This window comes from Carassius gibelio, chromosome B22 (assembly GCF_023724105.1).
Source record: "Carassius gibelio isolate Cgi1373 ecotype wild population from Czech Republic chromosome B22, carGib1.2-hapl.c, whole genome shotgun sequence".
Classification (NCBI taxonomy): Eukaryota; Metazoa; Chordata; class Actinopteri; order Cypriniformes; family Cyprinidae; genus Carassius; species Carassius gibelio.
The window spans coordinates 35,527,177-35,544,643 of record NC_068417.1 but is presented as its reverse complement, the minus strand read 5'-3'; the positions used below and the strand labels follow the sequence as shown (position 1 = coordinate 35,544,643).

Here is a 17,467-nt window from a genome sequence, read left to right as displayed (position 1 = left end):
TTTTTTTCTGTCCAAACAAGGATCCTGATTATTTCATCTTTTCTGCGTGGATACGGTCACTTTTAACGTTATTTGGTGAATTTTCACAGGCGAATTTGACCGAAAAGAAGAAAAAAAAAGTGTAGGAATTACTTTGAAAAAGTTTTCTTTTAGAAATTTCGTTGACATTTCACAAATAATAACAATAAACAAACATTGGAACTGAATTCAGATTAAATGTGATTTTTGCTGTTCACACTGTTATAAAAGGTACTGAATCTAATATGGGGCACATTTAGCTGTGGTGTGTATATTGATTTATTTGCATACAAAAGGAGATGAGATCTAGATGACAAGATGGTGTTTAATCATCACGTAAGAATTCAAGTGCATCAGACAGGGCTCAATCAAACATTCGACGACAATCTATTTCTTAATCTGTCCATCAAGTAAATCCTTAGCCTCGTTGATTTTTGCTGCCAGATATGGGGATCCGCCTGCCGAAGAAACACAAATAACACTGCCGGCTCAGAGGAATTCAAGTCCTGATGAGTTTTGTAGCTTTTGCATTTTATGAAACACTGAGTCTCACCTCGGTCAGGATGGTTTAAAATCATCAGCTTTCTGTGTGCCTCTCTGATCTTGTTTTTGTTAGCGGTAGGACTAAAAGGAAAGAATGAAATTCACATGGGTCAAACTTTGTACAGTCCTTCCTATTATACTATCATTTGGATTGGGTTTATTAATGTGCTTCTGAGACCGTTCACACCAATGATAATAACTATAAAGTTCCAGTAATACTAGAATAGTAAACTCCACAGCTATAACAATAAAGGCCTGCTCACACTAAGAACAAAAACTAGAAAGATAACTATTAGTATCCACACCAGTGCATGATAACATTATTATAAGAATGTGCTGCATTTATGTCATCTGCTGCTTTAAATGCTCAATCTCTTTAAATCAGGTGGACTCTGATTGGCCGTCAATGTTTTTATAGTTCAGGACAAACAACTGCAACATGCTCTTTTAATAAACAGGAAAAAAACAGCATTTTATGTGAATGGCCAAGCGGATTTTATAAAATAAATTGTATAACAGGGTTGAAAAACACTCAAATTGCAACTGTCAGCTGTACATATTCTATTATTTAAATTTAATGAGCATTACAAATAACAACCACACTACTATATTCTAAACTGTTGTATAGTGGTGGAACTAAACTTGGTGGAAATGTTAAGATGTAAAGTAATAATAAGCAGATTTTTTTAATAAATGTTAAGTAACAGGGTTGAAAGACACTCAAATTTCTAGTTTGTCAGATGTACATTACAAATTACGTTATTATAAAATATAATATAATATTCTACATTTTTGTGTAACCGGATGGAACTTAAAACAACACTTAACAGTGAAAATGTTTTGGGAATTTATAAATATGGTGTCTCAGGGATGAATAATCAAATTTCCACCACATCAGTTGCGCATATCTGATTATAAATGAATGACCGTTATCAAAAACAGCTACTCTTTAAGATATTGGAAATGTACATGACATTAATTAAGATTATGCATATTTTAGAAATAAATTATTACAAGTGGAATAACAGGGTTGAAGAAACATATTTCTTCTTTGACAGGTATACATATTCCTTAAAAACGAATTATTGGCTGGTGTTGAAAACAACTACACTGTTATATACACTGTTGTGTAACAGGACGGAACCTAACATGGTGGAAATGTAAATTATATAAATCAAAATTAAACTGATTTTAGATATACATTATTAAATGTGGAATAACAGGTTTCGAAATTTCTACTTCGATAGTTGGACAAATTTCTTGATTGCAAATTAATGACTTTACGCAAATTAATATACGCTATTGTTTAACAGGATGAAACTTATAATATTCCCTGATTACAATAAATACAACTGCACTGTAATATAGTGTTATGTAACAGATTGGAACCTAACGTGCAAATATAAGTGATGTAAAATATATTAAGCAGATTTTATAATGTGGAACAACAGGGTTGAAAAAAAAAACATCAAGCTCACAGTAATATATTTTAAACGGTGTCTACGCTGGATGCAAGCAGCGCGGCACAACAAAATTAATAATAATCAGTGATGCTTTCTACACTGGACATATGTTTACACTAGATGTATGATGATGTACTGACACAAAGTTCTAATGATTTTTAAAAGTCGCTTTGTCATGTCCAGTGTAGAGAGACTTTAGCTGTTGCGTCCAGTGTAGACACAGTGTTAGGAGTGTTGTGTAACAGGACGGAACATAACATGGTGGAAATATAAATGATGTAAAGTAAAATTAAGCAAGTTTTTACATTTATGAAACGTAGAATCACAGTTGAAAAAAATATAACGATTACAGTGCAATATATTGTGTGTTGTGTAACAGGGTGGAATCTAACTGGAAGCAATTAAGTTATATGTAAAATAAACAGCTGTAGGTCTGCGATGGGTCAGGGTTAATAGATATCCCTTTAAATTCAGACTAACAGGCTGGACATTTCTGTGAAACAAAATACATATTAACAGGGTGGAAAGCAGGAATAGGGATCTAAATTTTTTAAAATAAATTATCTGTGTTTCATTATATATTAAAACACTTGTCCTCTGGGACCACACAGTGATTATAATGTATTAACTATGTGTTTAAATACGCGTATTATTTTGTCCTAATATATAAACTTAAAATGAGCAGTTATAGTGTAAACAAGATATTTTTTCTCATTGACAAATACATAATTTGTGAAAACAGACCTGATGCCAAGAATAAGGGAAGCTTCTCTCCTGGTCATCTTTGGTTCAAAACCACCTCTGTAGTATCCGCTACCAAAAGCCTGTCACACATGTATAATTTGCATTTCTTAAAATGCAATAGTATGATGTTTCTTTTATATAAAGTATGGATTACATGATAAGAGGAATATAACGTGCCGATTTGGATGCCTCCAGAGCTAGTTTCACTTGTGGCTCCAAGTGTTTCATAGCTTGCATTGCGTAGCGACCTGTAAAAATGGAAACAATTAGGCTTCATTAACCAATGGATGGAAATGTTCCTGTGCAGATTTCTCATATTTAGCTGGGATCGTACCTGCAAACCCTGCCGCTGCCAGGGTAAGACCCACGGCCACCATGGTACTAGCCTGAAACACACAAAACAATAACCCTTGATTGTGCAATCTGCATTAATCAAGAGGCAATCTGCATTATTTAATGCAACCACACATCCCTTACATACAGACTATTTCTCATCCACAGCATTGATTGCATGTATAATAATCATATCTCACAATTTACAGAGGCAGACAATATTAACTCATGTCCAGGTTGCAAAAGTTTCACTTGAGGCTCTGTTTTATATTGTGAAGATGAAATATAGATAAAAATGTAAACATATTGTATTTATATGTCTAATATCTACAAACACGAAAGATTAGTTGAGACAGTCAGTAACAGGACTGAAAGTCACTAACAGTTAGCATGTGTTAATGCTACATTTAAAGGACTTAATAAACGAAATAAAATCACGTCAGACTGTTAAAGTGAAGGAGGGAGTACTTACCATTTTCTCTGCTAAGATCCTTTGTTGCGATCGTCTATGATCATCACTTTATTCATCACTGACTGCTGAAAGTCAGACTCATGTCTGTGTTGTTGTTATGCTCTCTTTTTGAACTTCAGACTGCGACCTGCCGTAAAACGACCCAGCACGTCGCAATCACAGACTGCGATGCCCGAGTTGACGTCGTAAATCTTCAGTTGCACAGAAGGTAGAAGCAGAGCCCGTGGAAGTTGTTGGTTTGATGTTGTGCAGAAGTGTAAGGTATCCATAGTAACAGTAGAAGTTTTATGATGTATCTGATGGCGTTTATTAATGAGAAGCTGAGTTTGAAAACAGAAACCTATCTGTACATAACAAATACACGTATATACAACATACAAACGTGATATAATTTAAGCCTAGACTTTATATATGACCTGCAGGAGTGAAATAATTTAATGATAACATATTTCACTGATAGAGCAATATTATGACTGAGTGCCATATTTCAATTTCTAAGATTCCCATTTCTGTTTTCAACACTGATGCAAATAGCCACATTTTTTTGTCAAAGGTTATAAATAAATAAACAAATAAACAAACATAAATAAAATCACTATTTCTATCATTTAAAAAAGGACAACATAATTGTAAAGTATTTATAAATCATGGTAAAGTTTGTTGTACTAACTAATTTACACTAATTTATGTATTTTTAATATGTATTTCATGACTAATATTTATCAACTTTTATGGCATTATTATTATAGACGGTTTTCCTCACAATTGATTAAATTATAATATTGACGTATGTCATAATAGTTTTTGCTGTCGTAATTTCAGTATTCTCCATAATTATGATTCGGTATGTCATAATTTGGATTTTGTGTCTCAGAATCATGACTCATAATTTGGACCTTTTATGCCGTAATTATGATTTAGTATCTCATAATTTAGATTTTTTTAATCTCATAATTCAAATTTTGATTGACATCGTAATATTATTATTTACCACAATTTTGATTTAACATGTCTTCATTTTGACTTGTATTTCAATCATGACTCATACTTTTGCCCTTTTATGCCACATCTATGATTTAGTATCTCATAATTTACATTTCTGAATCTCATAATTCCATTCATTTTGATTGACGTCATAATAATTATTATTTACCGTAATTTTGGTTTAATATGTCTTCATTTTGACTCATAATATTGGCCTTTTATGCCATATCTATGATTTAGAATGTCATAATCAAAATTCTGATTTAGATTTTTGTCCTAATTGGCTTTGTTGTCATAATTTCATCTTTTTTTCCACTATTATGACATAGCAATTTATAGTTTTGATTATTTAATATCATAATTGCAACTTTGATGTTTGCAAGTGTTTTGTTGTCATAATTTGAGCTTTTTGCCATAATTATGGAATAGTATGTCATAATGTTGACTTTGTATCTCACAATCCTGACTTTGATTCATGCATAATTGTTTTTTTGTTTTTTTTTGCCATCATTTTGCCATACTTATGGCTTAGTATGTCATACTGTTCACTTTTTATCTCACAGTCATGGCTTCCAATTTCCGACCTGTAATGTCAGAATCTTTAAGATTTATCAAACCACATTTTTTGTTACTTTTGTGGCTGGGACGTGCTTCCACAGATAATACAGTTCAATTTCAAAATGTTCCTGTAAATGAATAACTCTGGCAAGTTTCCCCAGGCTGACTTCAGACTCTCAGAAAACACAAGACTTCCCATCTTCCCATCGGGATGGATTTCACTCCAGCAACACAATGAACGGCAGAAGGTCCTAATTATTACCCCCGTCATTTGCATAATTACAGAGCTTTTTCTCCAGCAAAGGACAGTATAGAAATTGTAAATTGTAGTGGACGGGGCCACAGTCAGCGAAAGTCACGTCTAATGACAAACGCGTCCCCTGCAAGCTCCTGGCACGCCGACTGGATCTTCAAAACCATCCAACGGTGTGCGAAAAATGAGAGTTTTGCCCCCAAATCATATGGAATTAAAGTGTGGGGTGCATACGCTGCATCTCCACACAAAAAGCCCAGAGGAAGCAGCCATTTCTGTTGGTTTTATTAAACCAACCGAGCAATTTAATTCTTTTGTTCAGGAGAGTTCTACTTCATTGATTAACAAAAGCAGGGATATAATTTTTTTCCAGCCTTTTTCAAAAGCCTGAAATGTCAAGCCTTTTAAAGCAGATTATTCTGCCTGTGTGCAGTGAATGCAGCCCGAGTAACCTTTTGTCTACAATTAAACATTCCAGCATAAATATAAAAGAAAATCAGAGATGGGGAAGATTGACTCAGGAGAGATTGGCGAGGTAGATCCTCGCACTGATAGTGCAAACAGCTTGCTTCTAATTAAATATGCCACCGAGTCTCAAAGCATTTGCTTTCTGCCGCAGAGAGAGGAAGCTGCTGAGAATGAGAGGAAGAAATGTATCGCCCCATCTCTCTCCGGCCGCAGGCTTCCTTTGGGCATCTCAAGGTATTTGGGGATCTTTGTGTGTGTGTGTGTGTGTGTGTGTTGTTTGGATAATTATTTGCTTTAATATCAAAGGCTATTCCTGCCGGGAGTCGTCTGAATGGAGTGCAAATCAAAAGTTCTGGGTTTGTTTATGATGCACACTTTGATAATTGGGCTTGACGATGTGACTTTGGGGACACGAGGTGTTTATTTGCCATTTGCTCAAGGCTCTTGCTGTGGGGAGCTTTTATGGAAATGCTTTTTGCAACGGAGAACGTCTTTAAGGGCTCGCTGTTTGCACGCGTGTTTACTTGTGGAAGTTTGATGACGGGGTCTATTAACCCTCGAGTCACAGATACTTCGAATTAAGAGGAACGTGAGGTTCAGATTTCTGCATATTTGGTTCATGGCCAAAATGGCAGTTTTTGGGGTGCAACAGATATTTACACAATTTAACATCAGTCTGTGATAATATTTCAGGTTTGCAATGAATGCAAGAGGCTGAAGTTGAAATAGTTTCAAGGGTTGTTTGTTGCTCGACTCTTTATGTGTTTTAAAAATGCTTGTTGAAGATTAAACATGGTTGTGACGATGTCTTATGATGCAAACATAATCAATATATTAAATGTTACAAATATAGGAATCACACAATTTAATCTTTATTAACATTATTAAGCAGCGATATCTTAAAAAAAATTGAGCTTTCCATTTTTACAAGTGAAAAAAAGAGATCCAAACTAGTGATTAGATAGATAGATAGATAGATAGATAGATAGTTTCATACTTGAAAACCTTCAAAATATCTATAAAATAAAAATAATGTAGATAAAGTTTGTCAAAATATTTACAGTAAAATATCTATCTATCTATCTATCTATCTATCTATCTATCTATCTATCTATCTATCTAAACGCAATTCTCTCTCTTTTCTCTCTCTATATGCATGTCTATATATTTAATTGTACATTTTTATTAATGTTTTGACATGATCTACAAGTATGGCACTATTTATGTATGAAACCGTTTACACGTGAGTTATTTGAAGTTATAAAGTTGTAATAAATCTTCTTAACTACCATGAAGAAATCTGGTAAAGATTATTAGATCTTTTTTTTATTAGTAATAATTTTTTTTTTCTGAAGAGAGTGCAGGAAGAAGTCAAACACGTGTGACCGTCTGCATTTATGGGTATTATAGATTTGGAGAATCTCTCTCGAAACGGTTAATGACCGCGCTCCAGGTCATGAGAAACTCACACGCGTCAGGCTCACGTTATGCTGAATTTTACTTACAGAAATAAGACTGCCACGTGTGCGGAAAGGAAACAAGAAATATTGGAATCAAATTGGCAGATTTCTCCGCAGGAGAAGCGTAATGTGCTTCAGTAATCCCTTTATCAAATGCTACGATTAAGTGCTTTCACTGGAAGCTGGCTTGACAGAGGATATGTAAATATATTTGAGGTCACTCTATCACCTCGTTTAATTTTATACTAGAAGTGCGGCTTTTTTTAATCTTAGGAGACAAAATGACTGAGATTTCAAAATATGTGACACTTAATTCACATATTTGTGCAGTTTTTCTTGATTCTCTTCAGTGTGCCATTTTTAAAACTGCTAAATCATACACATTAATATCAATCTGATCGACGAGATGTATGCTTTTGTTTTAAACAAACTTTGCTTCCTCATATACAGTAAGACTTTTGAGTTAGTTTTGAGTCATTTCACATATCATACATATAACCATACATTCAAACAAAACTCACTAAAACTGAAATTTAATCAGTGATCAGTGAGTGCTTAGAGCAACGTTTTGTTTCTTTACTCTTTCATAAAGGTCCTTTTTATGAACTTTTGAGGCTAGCTGGCCAAAAATGAGCACAAGGACCTTAACCCATGTGCTTGAACCTTAACCCTTTGTAATAAGTTTAGACCATGTGATTTTTAAAAACAACAATTAAAAAAAAAACGTTCTTTTTTTAAAACGGGAATATTAGAAGTAGAGTAATACAGCATTTTTTTTTATTTTACATTTTAAATTATTTTATTTTATTTTTAATGATAAAAGCCTCTGCTAAATGCATAAATGTAATTGGAAGTACCCTCATAGTTGAGGATCTGACATAACAAAATACATCATCCATTGCAGGTGAAATTGACCCAGAAACATCATAATCATTATTAAAAAATTGGCATGTACATAAGTACATCCCACAGGTTAACCAGTATTTCAGACAACTCAATTTTGTGTTATAGTTCAAATTAATTATAGGTTCATTTATTTTTTAAAACGTAACTGTGATACAGCCTCCTTGTGATATGTAATCCTACAACACATTGAAAAATAATGACAGTACATATAAATTTAAAATAACCCTCCGGTACTGAAAACGTAATGGAAACCGTACTTTTGCAATGTTCACCTTTATCTGTTTGCGCTCATATGACAATATGTGCGATTAATAACTAGTAAAACATTTGGTTACGGAAATGTAGGGGGAAAAAAAACTATGAAATGTTTATTATGTCTTGTGTAAAAATTAAAACCATTTAACAAACACCTCTCAAACTTTAATTTTGACTTCTTTTGGGGAAGTTTAAGCCTCCCCTGTAATTCACACAATGAAATTATGATTAAGTTAAGTTATTATTTTTTGTATAATAGTGTTGCATTGCATTGTGCACTTCACTACAGCAATCAAAAATACAGTCACATTAGCTAAACATTTAGACCAAATTTAGCTAGTAAAAATGACTGTTATCTGTTGTCAGTTGTGTAGCGATGTATGTAACATTTCGGCTTTATGCGAAATTTCCAATTGCGTAAATTCTCCTATTTATATGACTGGATTTCGCCTTTGAAGATTTGCTAAACAGCAGTAAACAGGTCCACATCTTAAGGGAGCATTCATTAAAGACTTGTTCTCGTGTCCAAAAACAATTAGATGTAGCACAACAGAACTGAACATAAGGCAAATAAACATAATCTCTTATCCAAATATGTTTGCTCCGCACTCAAAACTCATCCGATTGGTCCATTGTTTTGAAACGTACATTGTTTCACTGCACTGAAAAACTATATCTAATTCACTCTTTCCACACCCTTTGTTTCAGTCACAGGCTCCATCAAAGCTTTCCCTAGCATGTAGAAACGCTACGTTTGTGCTAAAGATGTATGAATGACATCAGAACAGCTGTTAGTCAGAATGACACATTTGCAGCTCGTATGATTTGAAGTGAATCCAAATTGCAATTCCTGCCAGCAACATTTGACCTTTTCCCATTCGGCTTATCAAAGGCTCATGCAAATGGGGATGAAGGCAAAAGTCTGTAATTACAGGAATTAAATTTGACGCATCTGCTCTGCTCAGCGTTAGCCTCCGTGGCCGTCTGTAAGTGAGCGTTTTTCAGGTGGCCTATTGAATCAGCCGTTCATTCAGATAACTCGAACAGGAAACGTCATGTGGCTGTCTCTCCCACTGACTGATCACCGTCCCCCTCTTCCTCTCTTTTAGTTGATGTACATTTGGTTTTTCAAGTGATTATAAGTAACAAAAACTACCATATTGTTAGTGTTGTTGCTTTTTCGAGCTAAGGTATTAGCTGCTAACAAAAGTAGCTAGCTAGCTACACTGATGCTACTTAAGGTGGAAATGAAGGGTTGTCACATTATAGACACTCATAACTTGTCAAGTTACAAACTGCTCTTGATTTGATTAATTAGTCAAACTGCTTTTTAGAAAATTAAGTAGCTATACTTCCAGAATATTAACAAAAATGTAGCTAGCTAAACTGTAGGAGGCGATACTTTGGGAGGCACATTAGTCCAGTTATATTCTACTCATAGTTGATCAAGTTACAAACTTATAATAATTTGATTAATTTCTCAAAGTGTTTTTTAGGAAGTTAGTAATTAAAAAATTAAAATAAAAAATTGTAAAACTGGACTAGGCTACAGTCACACTGAATGTAGTTAAGTAAGTTTGTTAACTTTTACTAAATCCACAGTAACATTAGAGAAATTTCGGCGAAGTTTTGTGGGCTGAACAATATTTATTATATAAATTTCATCCAGTATAGTAACCATGTTCAAACTAGTTATACTGATTAGCATGGGTTTGAGGCTTGGTGGTGCTATGGAGCAGTTTTTGCTGCGGAAATTGCGCAAAGCAAGATATTTCCACTCGTTTCTATCAGGAAACCCACTCACATGAAAGGCAAGGCAAAGTATTATGTTTTAACTTTTTAACATGTAATTTTATCATGCTGCTAGATTTGCAAACAGATACTTTTGAACGTTACCATCAAAAATACTGCTTTACATGCATGGGTTTACTAACTATTTCCACAAGCATGCATATCTAATGAGCCTGTGTTGGAAAATTTCATACTGTAATCTGTTGCAATTTTCATCCTTAATAATCTGTATTACCATGCCCCACCACAAGCCTGCTATGCGCCATACTCTTGTTTCTCATTTGCAAGAGGAATTGCTAAACAATGCATGACCAAGTTCATTTTTATTGTTTTTGCTTCAGAACATTGTGTAACAATGTATATCAGAAATGTCATTAGCATTCCAGTATTCCAGGTGGTTTTTGGAATGTTGCTGCAAGTAACATTTGGAAACTCTTAATTGTTTTCCCATTGTTTGTGCGTAAAGATGAACAAAGTCTTAGCAAATTAAACATTTTATATGATTTGGTGCACTTGTGTTGAACAGCATTCGGCTCGAGCAGAAGACAATTTTGCACACTCAAACTCGAAGGGCCAATGGCTACAAGACCGCCAAAAAGTGTTAACAGGAATTTTCGAAACAATATTTGGCAAGTGCATTTATCAGGGGTGACCCATATATACACTGGGAATCAAACCCATGATCATGTTTTGGGGGTCTTGTAGCCACTGGCCCTTCGAGTTTGAGTGCGCAACCGTCTTCTGCTCTAGCCGAATGCTGTTCAACACAAGTGCAGAATAATGTAGCCCAGCGCTCTGTTTGTTCCCACTTCTTTTTCCGTCTGCCACAGCCTGTAATTATCTACAGCTGAAAACAAGTGCATGCTCAAATGCCCATTGGGCCATAGAAATGGAATTATAGCCCGCGTCGCTTTCCTTTCTCTGCAGAAAGAATGCTTCTTTTTGTTGGGGAGAATGTGTGTTTAGTTTAGTTTGAACTATTTTGGCAAGGAGGGGGCTCTCGACAGGCCAGCCGTGCGCCACGTCTTTGTTAAACGTCTTGATGATGGAAAATTGATCAGGCTTGAATCAGAGGTTCAATATATGGTCTCCCTCAGTCTATTGTCTAGGTGAATTGCACATGGTGAAGGGCCACAGGCAGGTTGCTATTAATATGACAGCCTACTCCATATCCAGCTATAATTTCTAATGAAATGCTTAATCTCCATTATTTTGATCCAGGCGGGCGATAGTGTAGAAGAAAAGGAAGGGAAGAGGGAGAAAAGGCTTTTCTTTGCGCTTTTCCGTACGAGAAATGGCAAACCGATCATTTTTGTCAAGTTCTTTTTGAAGCCGACCGAAATGCTTGTGGATTGCCACAGTTTAAAAAGGCACCCAGATAAAGCCATTCAAGGCACTGAATGCAGACGCCATCTGTTTTTTTCTTTCTATTTCCTCTTTTTTCTTCTCCTTTTTCAATCCTTGTAATCAAATTTGAGCAAAATCAAATGGAGGGGGAGTTTCAATGAAAGTACCTTTTGTTGGGCTGAAACGAGCAAGTAATTTACAAACTGCCCGTCCTTTGTGTGGGAGGCTAAAGGAAAAAAGAAATCAGTAGCTTTTAAAGCTAGGCCTCGCTGCGACTCCGCAGATAATGAAAGCCGTCTGTGTTGTGGGCTAGAGAGCATTTCAAAGGCAGGCCTGACTCAGGGTTACACTGCTAAAAAACCTGCGTGTGTTTGTTTTGTGCGGAGAGCAGATCCAGCCTTCAACGCGGTACGAGTCGGCGAAGGAGGACGCCCGCTTTCTGCTGGAAACCATTATTAGACGTGTGGGAATCTATGAGGACTTGAGTCGGCTTCCCCTCACAGAAGACGTACAAGTGGAAAGCCTCTACATTTTTGCCCTGCCGATTCTTGGTGGAATATTGCCGGAAGGTGAGTCCCTTGGGATTTCTTCTCCTGATGATTCCCGTCAGTCCGTGCCGCATCTGTGCCAAAATGTAAATTAGTTTTTTTTTTTTTTTTAAGAAGAGCAGTGATTTATGGCTGGGTGCAGGAGTGTGGTGTGCATTCACTTGGCTGTAGAGGGCAGAGCGAGTAACCTCTTACTTCAAGGGCTTTTACCACAATCTGTCAAATTACAACTCAACTGTTGATAATTAGCATAAGTATAGAATTTCAGTGCTTCTGATTTGCATTCAGTTTGTTCATTTTGCATGGTCTGAAAAAATAGTATTAGAAAGTTAACTTTAGTTGGTGAGAGATCAAACATTTCTTGTTTGGCTCAGTGGCTTGGTTTCGAGAGAGATTCTCCCATAACCCTGAAGTATTTTTGTTGCAATGAGCAAGTCATCTTTGGGAGTTTGTGATTGACTGTGCTTATTACATATTTATAACATATTTATAACAGATTTTCTTTAAATGGCACCGAACAATGTGTAATGCATATGCACACCACAGTGCATTCATCTTATGCATTTCATCTGCAAAAGTTTTCAGTTATAGGTGCTGTTATTATAATTAGCCAAGTTTCAAAGCAGTAGTTTCACTCCTGCATCTCCATTAACAATAGACAAGCTCCGGCATATTCAAATGAACCAGTATATTGAAATGTCAAAATTTGCACTGGAACAAAAACCGGGCAAAATTCAATCTGAGTCTGAATAGAATATTAAATAAGTCGACTCTCTACCGCCACCCAACCGTAAGCGTCTCCCGCGTCGGGCCGCCCATGGGAGAGGCAGTCAGTCAGGCGGAGTGCATCATTTACTGCTCATTCTGGACAGAATGCATTCTGGGATCATTCATGTGTGCATTATAGCAGGAATTATGCAATCTGTATTGATACAGGATTACAATGCCTTGCCTTTACCACTAATTTTCACACTTAAAACATTACTTTCTTGCTAATACAAGTAAACAAATCAAACGTGTTCGTAGAAATGCACTTGCAACGGAATTCAACGGGGAAACTGTATTTAACTGAAATATTCCTTTTGAAAGTTTAAAGTATGTTTAAAGTACATTTCAAATACCTTAAACAATAAGAAGAAGGTATTTCATATATTCATTGACAAACTGAGTTACGAGTCAAAATTATTGCTTGTGGTGACTGACATTATGCCACAGGCTTGTATATAACTGCAATATTATTGTTTTGTACAATGATTAAATGGCACTTCAGATATGCATTTCAAATACATTAAATGATAGGAATTAAGTATTTAATATATAATTAGTAACCAAAATTAATGTGACCGACAGACTTGTATGTAACTTATATTCTTTTTTACGTTTAAATTGCATTTCAGATACGTTTCAAAATAGGTTGAAATATTGAAGCAAAGTGTTTGTTACATCATATGTAATTTATTTTTACAAAAATAAGTCAAAATTATTGCTTCCAGTGACTGACAGACTTATGAATATTATTTTAATTCAGTTTAAATCAATATAAAATCCATTTGAAGTATGTTTCTAATATGTTAAATAATACAAAGCAAGTATTTCATATATTTGTTTATAAACTGAGTTATGAATCAAAATTAGATTTGTATGTAACTGGAATATAATTTTTTTTACAATGTTTAAATTACGTTTCGGAAGCACTTTTCAAATATGTTAAACGATAGCAAGCAATAATTTAATATATTTGTTTACAAACTGAGTTATGAATCAAAATTAATGCTTGTGGTGATCGTTAGACTTGTATGTAACGGGAACATTTTTGTTGTACAATGTTTAAATTACGTTTAAAATATGTTTCAAATACATTAAAAGACGAAGTGTTTCATTGTTTGTTTTTTTTGTTGTTGTTTTTATACAAACTGAATTACGAGTCAAAATTATTGATAGGGGTGACCGACAGACGTGTATTTTCCTGGAATATTCTTTTTCGCACAACATTTAAATTACGTTTCAGATACATTTCAAATATGTTGGAAGACAGAAACAAAACGTTTCACATACTTTCCGCCACTAAGAAGGCATTCCCCATATGTGGCTCATCAGTGCACTAATAAAAGCGGATAAATGTATGGCGCGTCCCTTAATGTGTGTAATCATGTGTCAACATTGGTGTTTTACGCTACCAGCTGAGGTTTATCGGACAAATCTGTCTCAATTATGTGTCATGAACGCATCCCCCTCAGGGGCGTCAATACCAATGAGTTAATGGGCTGCTAAAGGAGGGGTTTGTGCAGAAAGGGTGGGCGGTGCTGACCCACCAAATTCAGCCCAATGAGCCAAGGCCAGTCAACTGCTGATGATCACAGCCTTTTTCCACAGGACTCAACGCCTTGCAGTGCATATTGGGTTCAACCATCTGACCACTTTATTCTGATTCAGACGCTTACTAATGCTCCTGTGAAGTAGATTGGTCTAATATTGGACTAATTATAATAGGGTTATTTGAATGTAATTATTTGGAGTATAGCCTAAATGTTATAATGTAATGCCAAGTAATATATTAGACATGGAACTTACATTTAATGTAATGTCAATGCGCAAAAACTTTAATCTAAAATCTAATCTAAAATCTTTAGTGTCTTTTGTAAACCGGGCAGTTTTGAGATTTTGAGACTTATGATAAATTGTTGTACAAATTAGCACAAATAAACACTGCTAAGCGATTATTTTATTGCACTATGCACATGTCTGTTTGCATCTGTAGATTTCAATGCATATGTTTAAAGTCTTAGTTTTTTTCTCCTGCACTAGGTCAGAAATCTTCAATTCCTATCTATACTCTGAAGGCTTTTAGAGAGGGGTTTGTTCATATATCCGCTGATTCTAAACTACATCTTATTACTAAAAATTGTGGAATATGTATTTATTTCTGACTGCTGACATTATATTCTGATGTAAAAAGTGATGAAAAGTGATTTCCAAAATCTGTGTTATTTTAGTATCATTGAGGTACTATTATTAACAGTTCATTTTCATTAAAATTTTTGTTAAATTATTAATTTTGTTTGTTTTATGTTATTAGATTTTGTTCTTTTATATATTTTATTATAAATATATTGTTCTTTTATATATTTTATTATGTTTTTTAATATGGTTTCTATACAGTGTTAGTTTTAGTTATTTTAGCGCCTTCAAGTCAATCTAAATTGAAATTAGAAATTTTGGCAGCTAGCTGAAATAAATTTTTATTTACTTTTTTTTTATTTCAAAACATTTTATAGTTTTATTTATATTTTTGTTTGAAGTAGCATTTATTTCATTATCATTTTATTATTATTTCAAGGATATTTTTATTAATACGTTTGCACATTACACAACTTTTTTAAATATTTTTAAATATATACATATATATATATTTTTTTTTTCTAGAATCTGGCTTTATCAAATGTTCAGATTTCTGTTCCTGACATATATGCAAATAAGTGTACATTTAGTAAGATATAGCCTTGTTTGCATATTTAAACATATATATATATATAAGTATATATATAGTTATAAAAACAATGTCACAATACATACATATTTCTAAACCTAAAAGCAGGCTTTATTTTTATAAAGCTAAATATGTTTTTATTTATTTATTTATTTATTTATTTATTAAATTCTGGCAGAAAACGTGACTCAGGCTATATGCTTTAGTGTTTTTCAGTTCATTAAATGCAGACTCTAGTCCAAATGGACCGAAACGATCCGTGTCGATTTGCAGGAGCAATCAGAGAAGCCTGTGCGATTAGACTTAAGTACAGGAACATTGATGTAGGACTAATCTGAGAGCACTTTGTCTCTCTCAAAGCTCTCCGGGCAATGCGTCTCGAGCACCTACTTGCCTTAAAACCAGAAATTAAAACGATTTATAGACAAACCCCGGCAAAGAGGACCCTAACCCTATATTTAAGCCCAGAAGTAGCGCTTCCACCTGGAAAGCTGTAATTAATAGGGCCACTGAAGTCTCACCTCTCCATAATCTTCGAATGTAAATGAGGGTTTAGCGCTGATATTACCGGACGTCCAGGAGACACTGCAGAATTAGGACCTCAATCTTGGTTTTTCAGGTTCACCTGATTCGGGAACCACAAGACTGGTGATAGCGAGCAGTTAGCAGGCTAATACACGTTTGCTACGGCAGCTTAATATTAAATTTACTGATGCTAGCAGTTCAAATTTATCTGCCTTGGCACAAAAAACTGTCTATTCCAATCCTGCAGCTGTGATGTTTCATTAGCGCTGTGTGAAATAAGATTTTAACCAACTTTGCTGTGACTAAGCAGTGTGGAGTTGCTAAAATTGCAAACACAACCATAAAGAGATGCTCGACTGACCCTAACATGTGCTAAAGTTTCAGCAGCGTGAATGCAAATGGACTTTCAAGGCCGCTCTTGTCAGGAAGTAGGCATTAAGATGAGTACATAGAGCACAAACTGGTCAGGTTTATTTCTGCAACGTTTGCTATGGGGAGGGTAAAAGTCTTACATTGACCTTGTTTTCGTTCTTAATTCATGTCTCTTATTTTCAATTATATTTCAGTGTGCATTAAACAAAATGACTCTTTTTGACTCTGAAGTGATAGCTGACAACACAATACATGTTTTTCATGATTGATGACTGAAATAAAGTTTTTTTCTTATTTAAAGTTTCAGTCTGGAAGTAAACTGACTTGTAAACATCTCACACTGAAAATCCACAAACGTATTTATGTTTAGCTGCAATAAGAGTTAGACATGAATATTGAAGTTTTCTTGATCCTGTTATTTATTCTATTACAGAAATTACAGAAATAGTGAACACACACACACACACATTTATAATATATTACAATTCAAAATAATAAAAAAATAAATATATAAAAATAGAGGTTTTTTTATACCATAAATCTGAAGTCAGTAAGGTTTTTTTAAAAAATGTTTTAGAAAGAAGTCTATTCTATTCACCATGGCTGCATTTATTTTTATCATATATATATATATATATATATATATATATATATATATATATATATATAAAACAGTAATTTTGAAAATATAAATTACCAAAATCAGCAAAAATAAAAAAATAAAAGTGAATACAATTAAAGGGTAATATTGTGAAATATCACTACTAAAACTATAACAAATATACAAATGTGAAATATCATGGCAATTTAAAATAACGAAATCATCAAAATAAACAAAAAATACAGAAAAAGAATATTGTGAAATATTACCGCAATTAACAAAATTATAAAAATGATCAATTTTTTTTTTTTAAATTGCAATTTTAAATAAATCAATCAA

At 34.2% G+C, this 17,467-nt stretch overlaps 1 protein-coding gene and 1 long non-coding RNA gene across 2 annotated transcripts in view; one reads left to right on the top strand and one right to left on the bottom strand.

Annotated features, from left to right (window-relative positions):
* Positions 1-325: 325 nt before the first annotated feature.
* LOC127987928 (mitochondrial import inner membrane translocase subunit TIM14) lies at positions 326-3,736 on the bottom strand. The gene is made up of 6 exons (XM_052590385.1): positions 3,574-3,736; positions 3,103-3,154; positions 2,946-3,016; positions 2,769-2,848; positions 572-642; positions 326-476 (listed from the first exon to the last, which is right to left on the bottom strand). The coding sequence occupies exons 1-6, from the start codon at positions 3,574-3,576 to the stop codon at positions 406-408; spliced, it is 348 nt and encodes a 115-aa protein (XP_052446345.1). The 5' UTR covers positions 3,577-3,736; the 3' UTR covers positions 326-405.
* An 8,272-nt stretch (positions 3,737-12,008) lies between these two features.
* LOC127988443 (uncharacterized) overlaps positions 12,009-17,467 on the top strand; it is a 113,098-nt gene continuing 107,639 nt past the window's right edge. The window contains exon 1 of the long non-coding RNA XR_008161657.1: positions 12,009-12,164. This is a non-coding gene — a long non-coding RNA (uncharacterized LOC127988443). The remainder of the gene's footprint in view (positions 12,165-17,467) is intronic.

Bases quoted from the DNA above. Each gene is read 5' to 3' on its own strand.
- LOC127987928 (XM_052590385.1), bottom strand. The intron at 2,849-2,945 runs GCACGTTATATT...CATGTGTGACAG, and splicing joins CTCTGGAGGCATCCAAATCG to GCTTTTGGTAGCGGATACTA. The intron at 643-2,768 runs GTCTGTTTTCAC...CTTTCCTTTTAG, and splicing joins TCCCTTATTCTTGGCATCAG to TCCTACCGCTAACAAAAACA.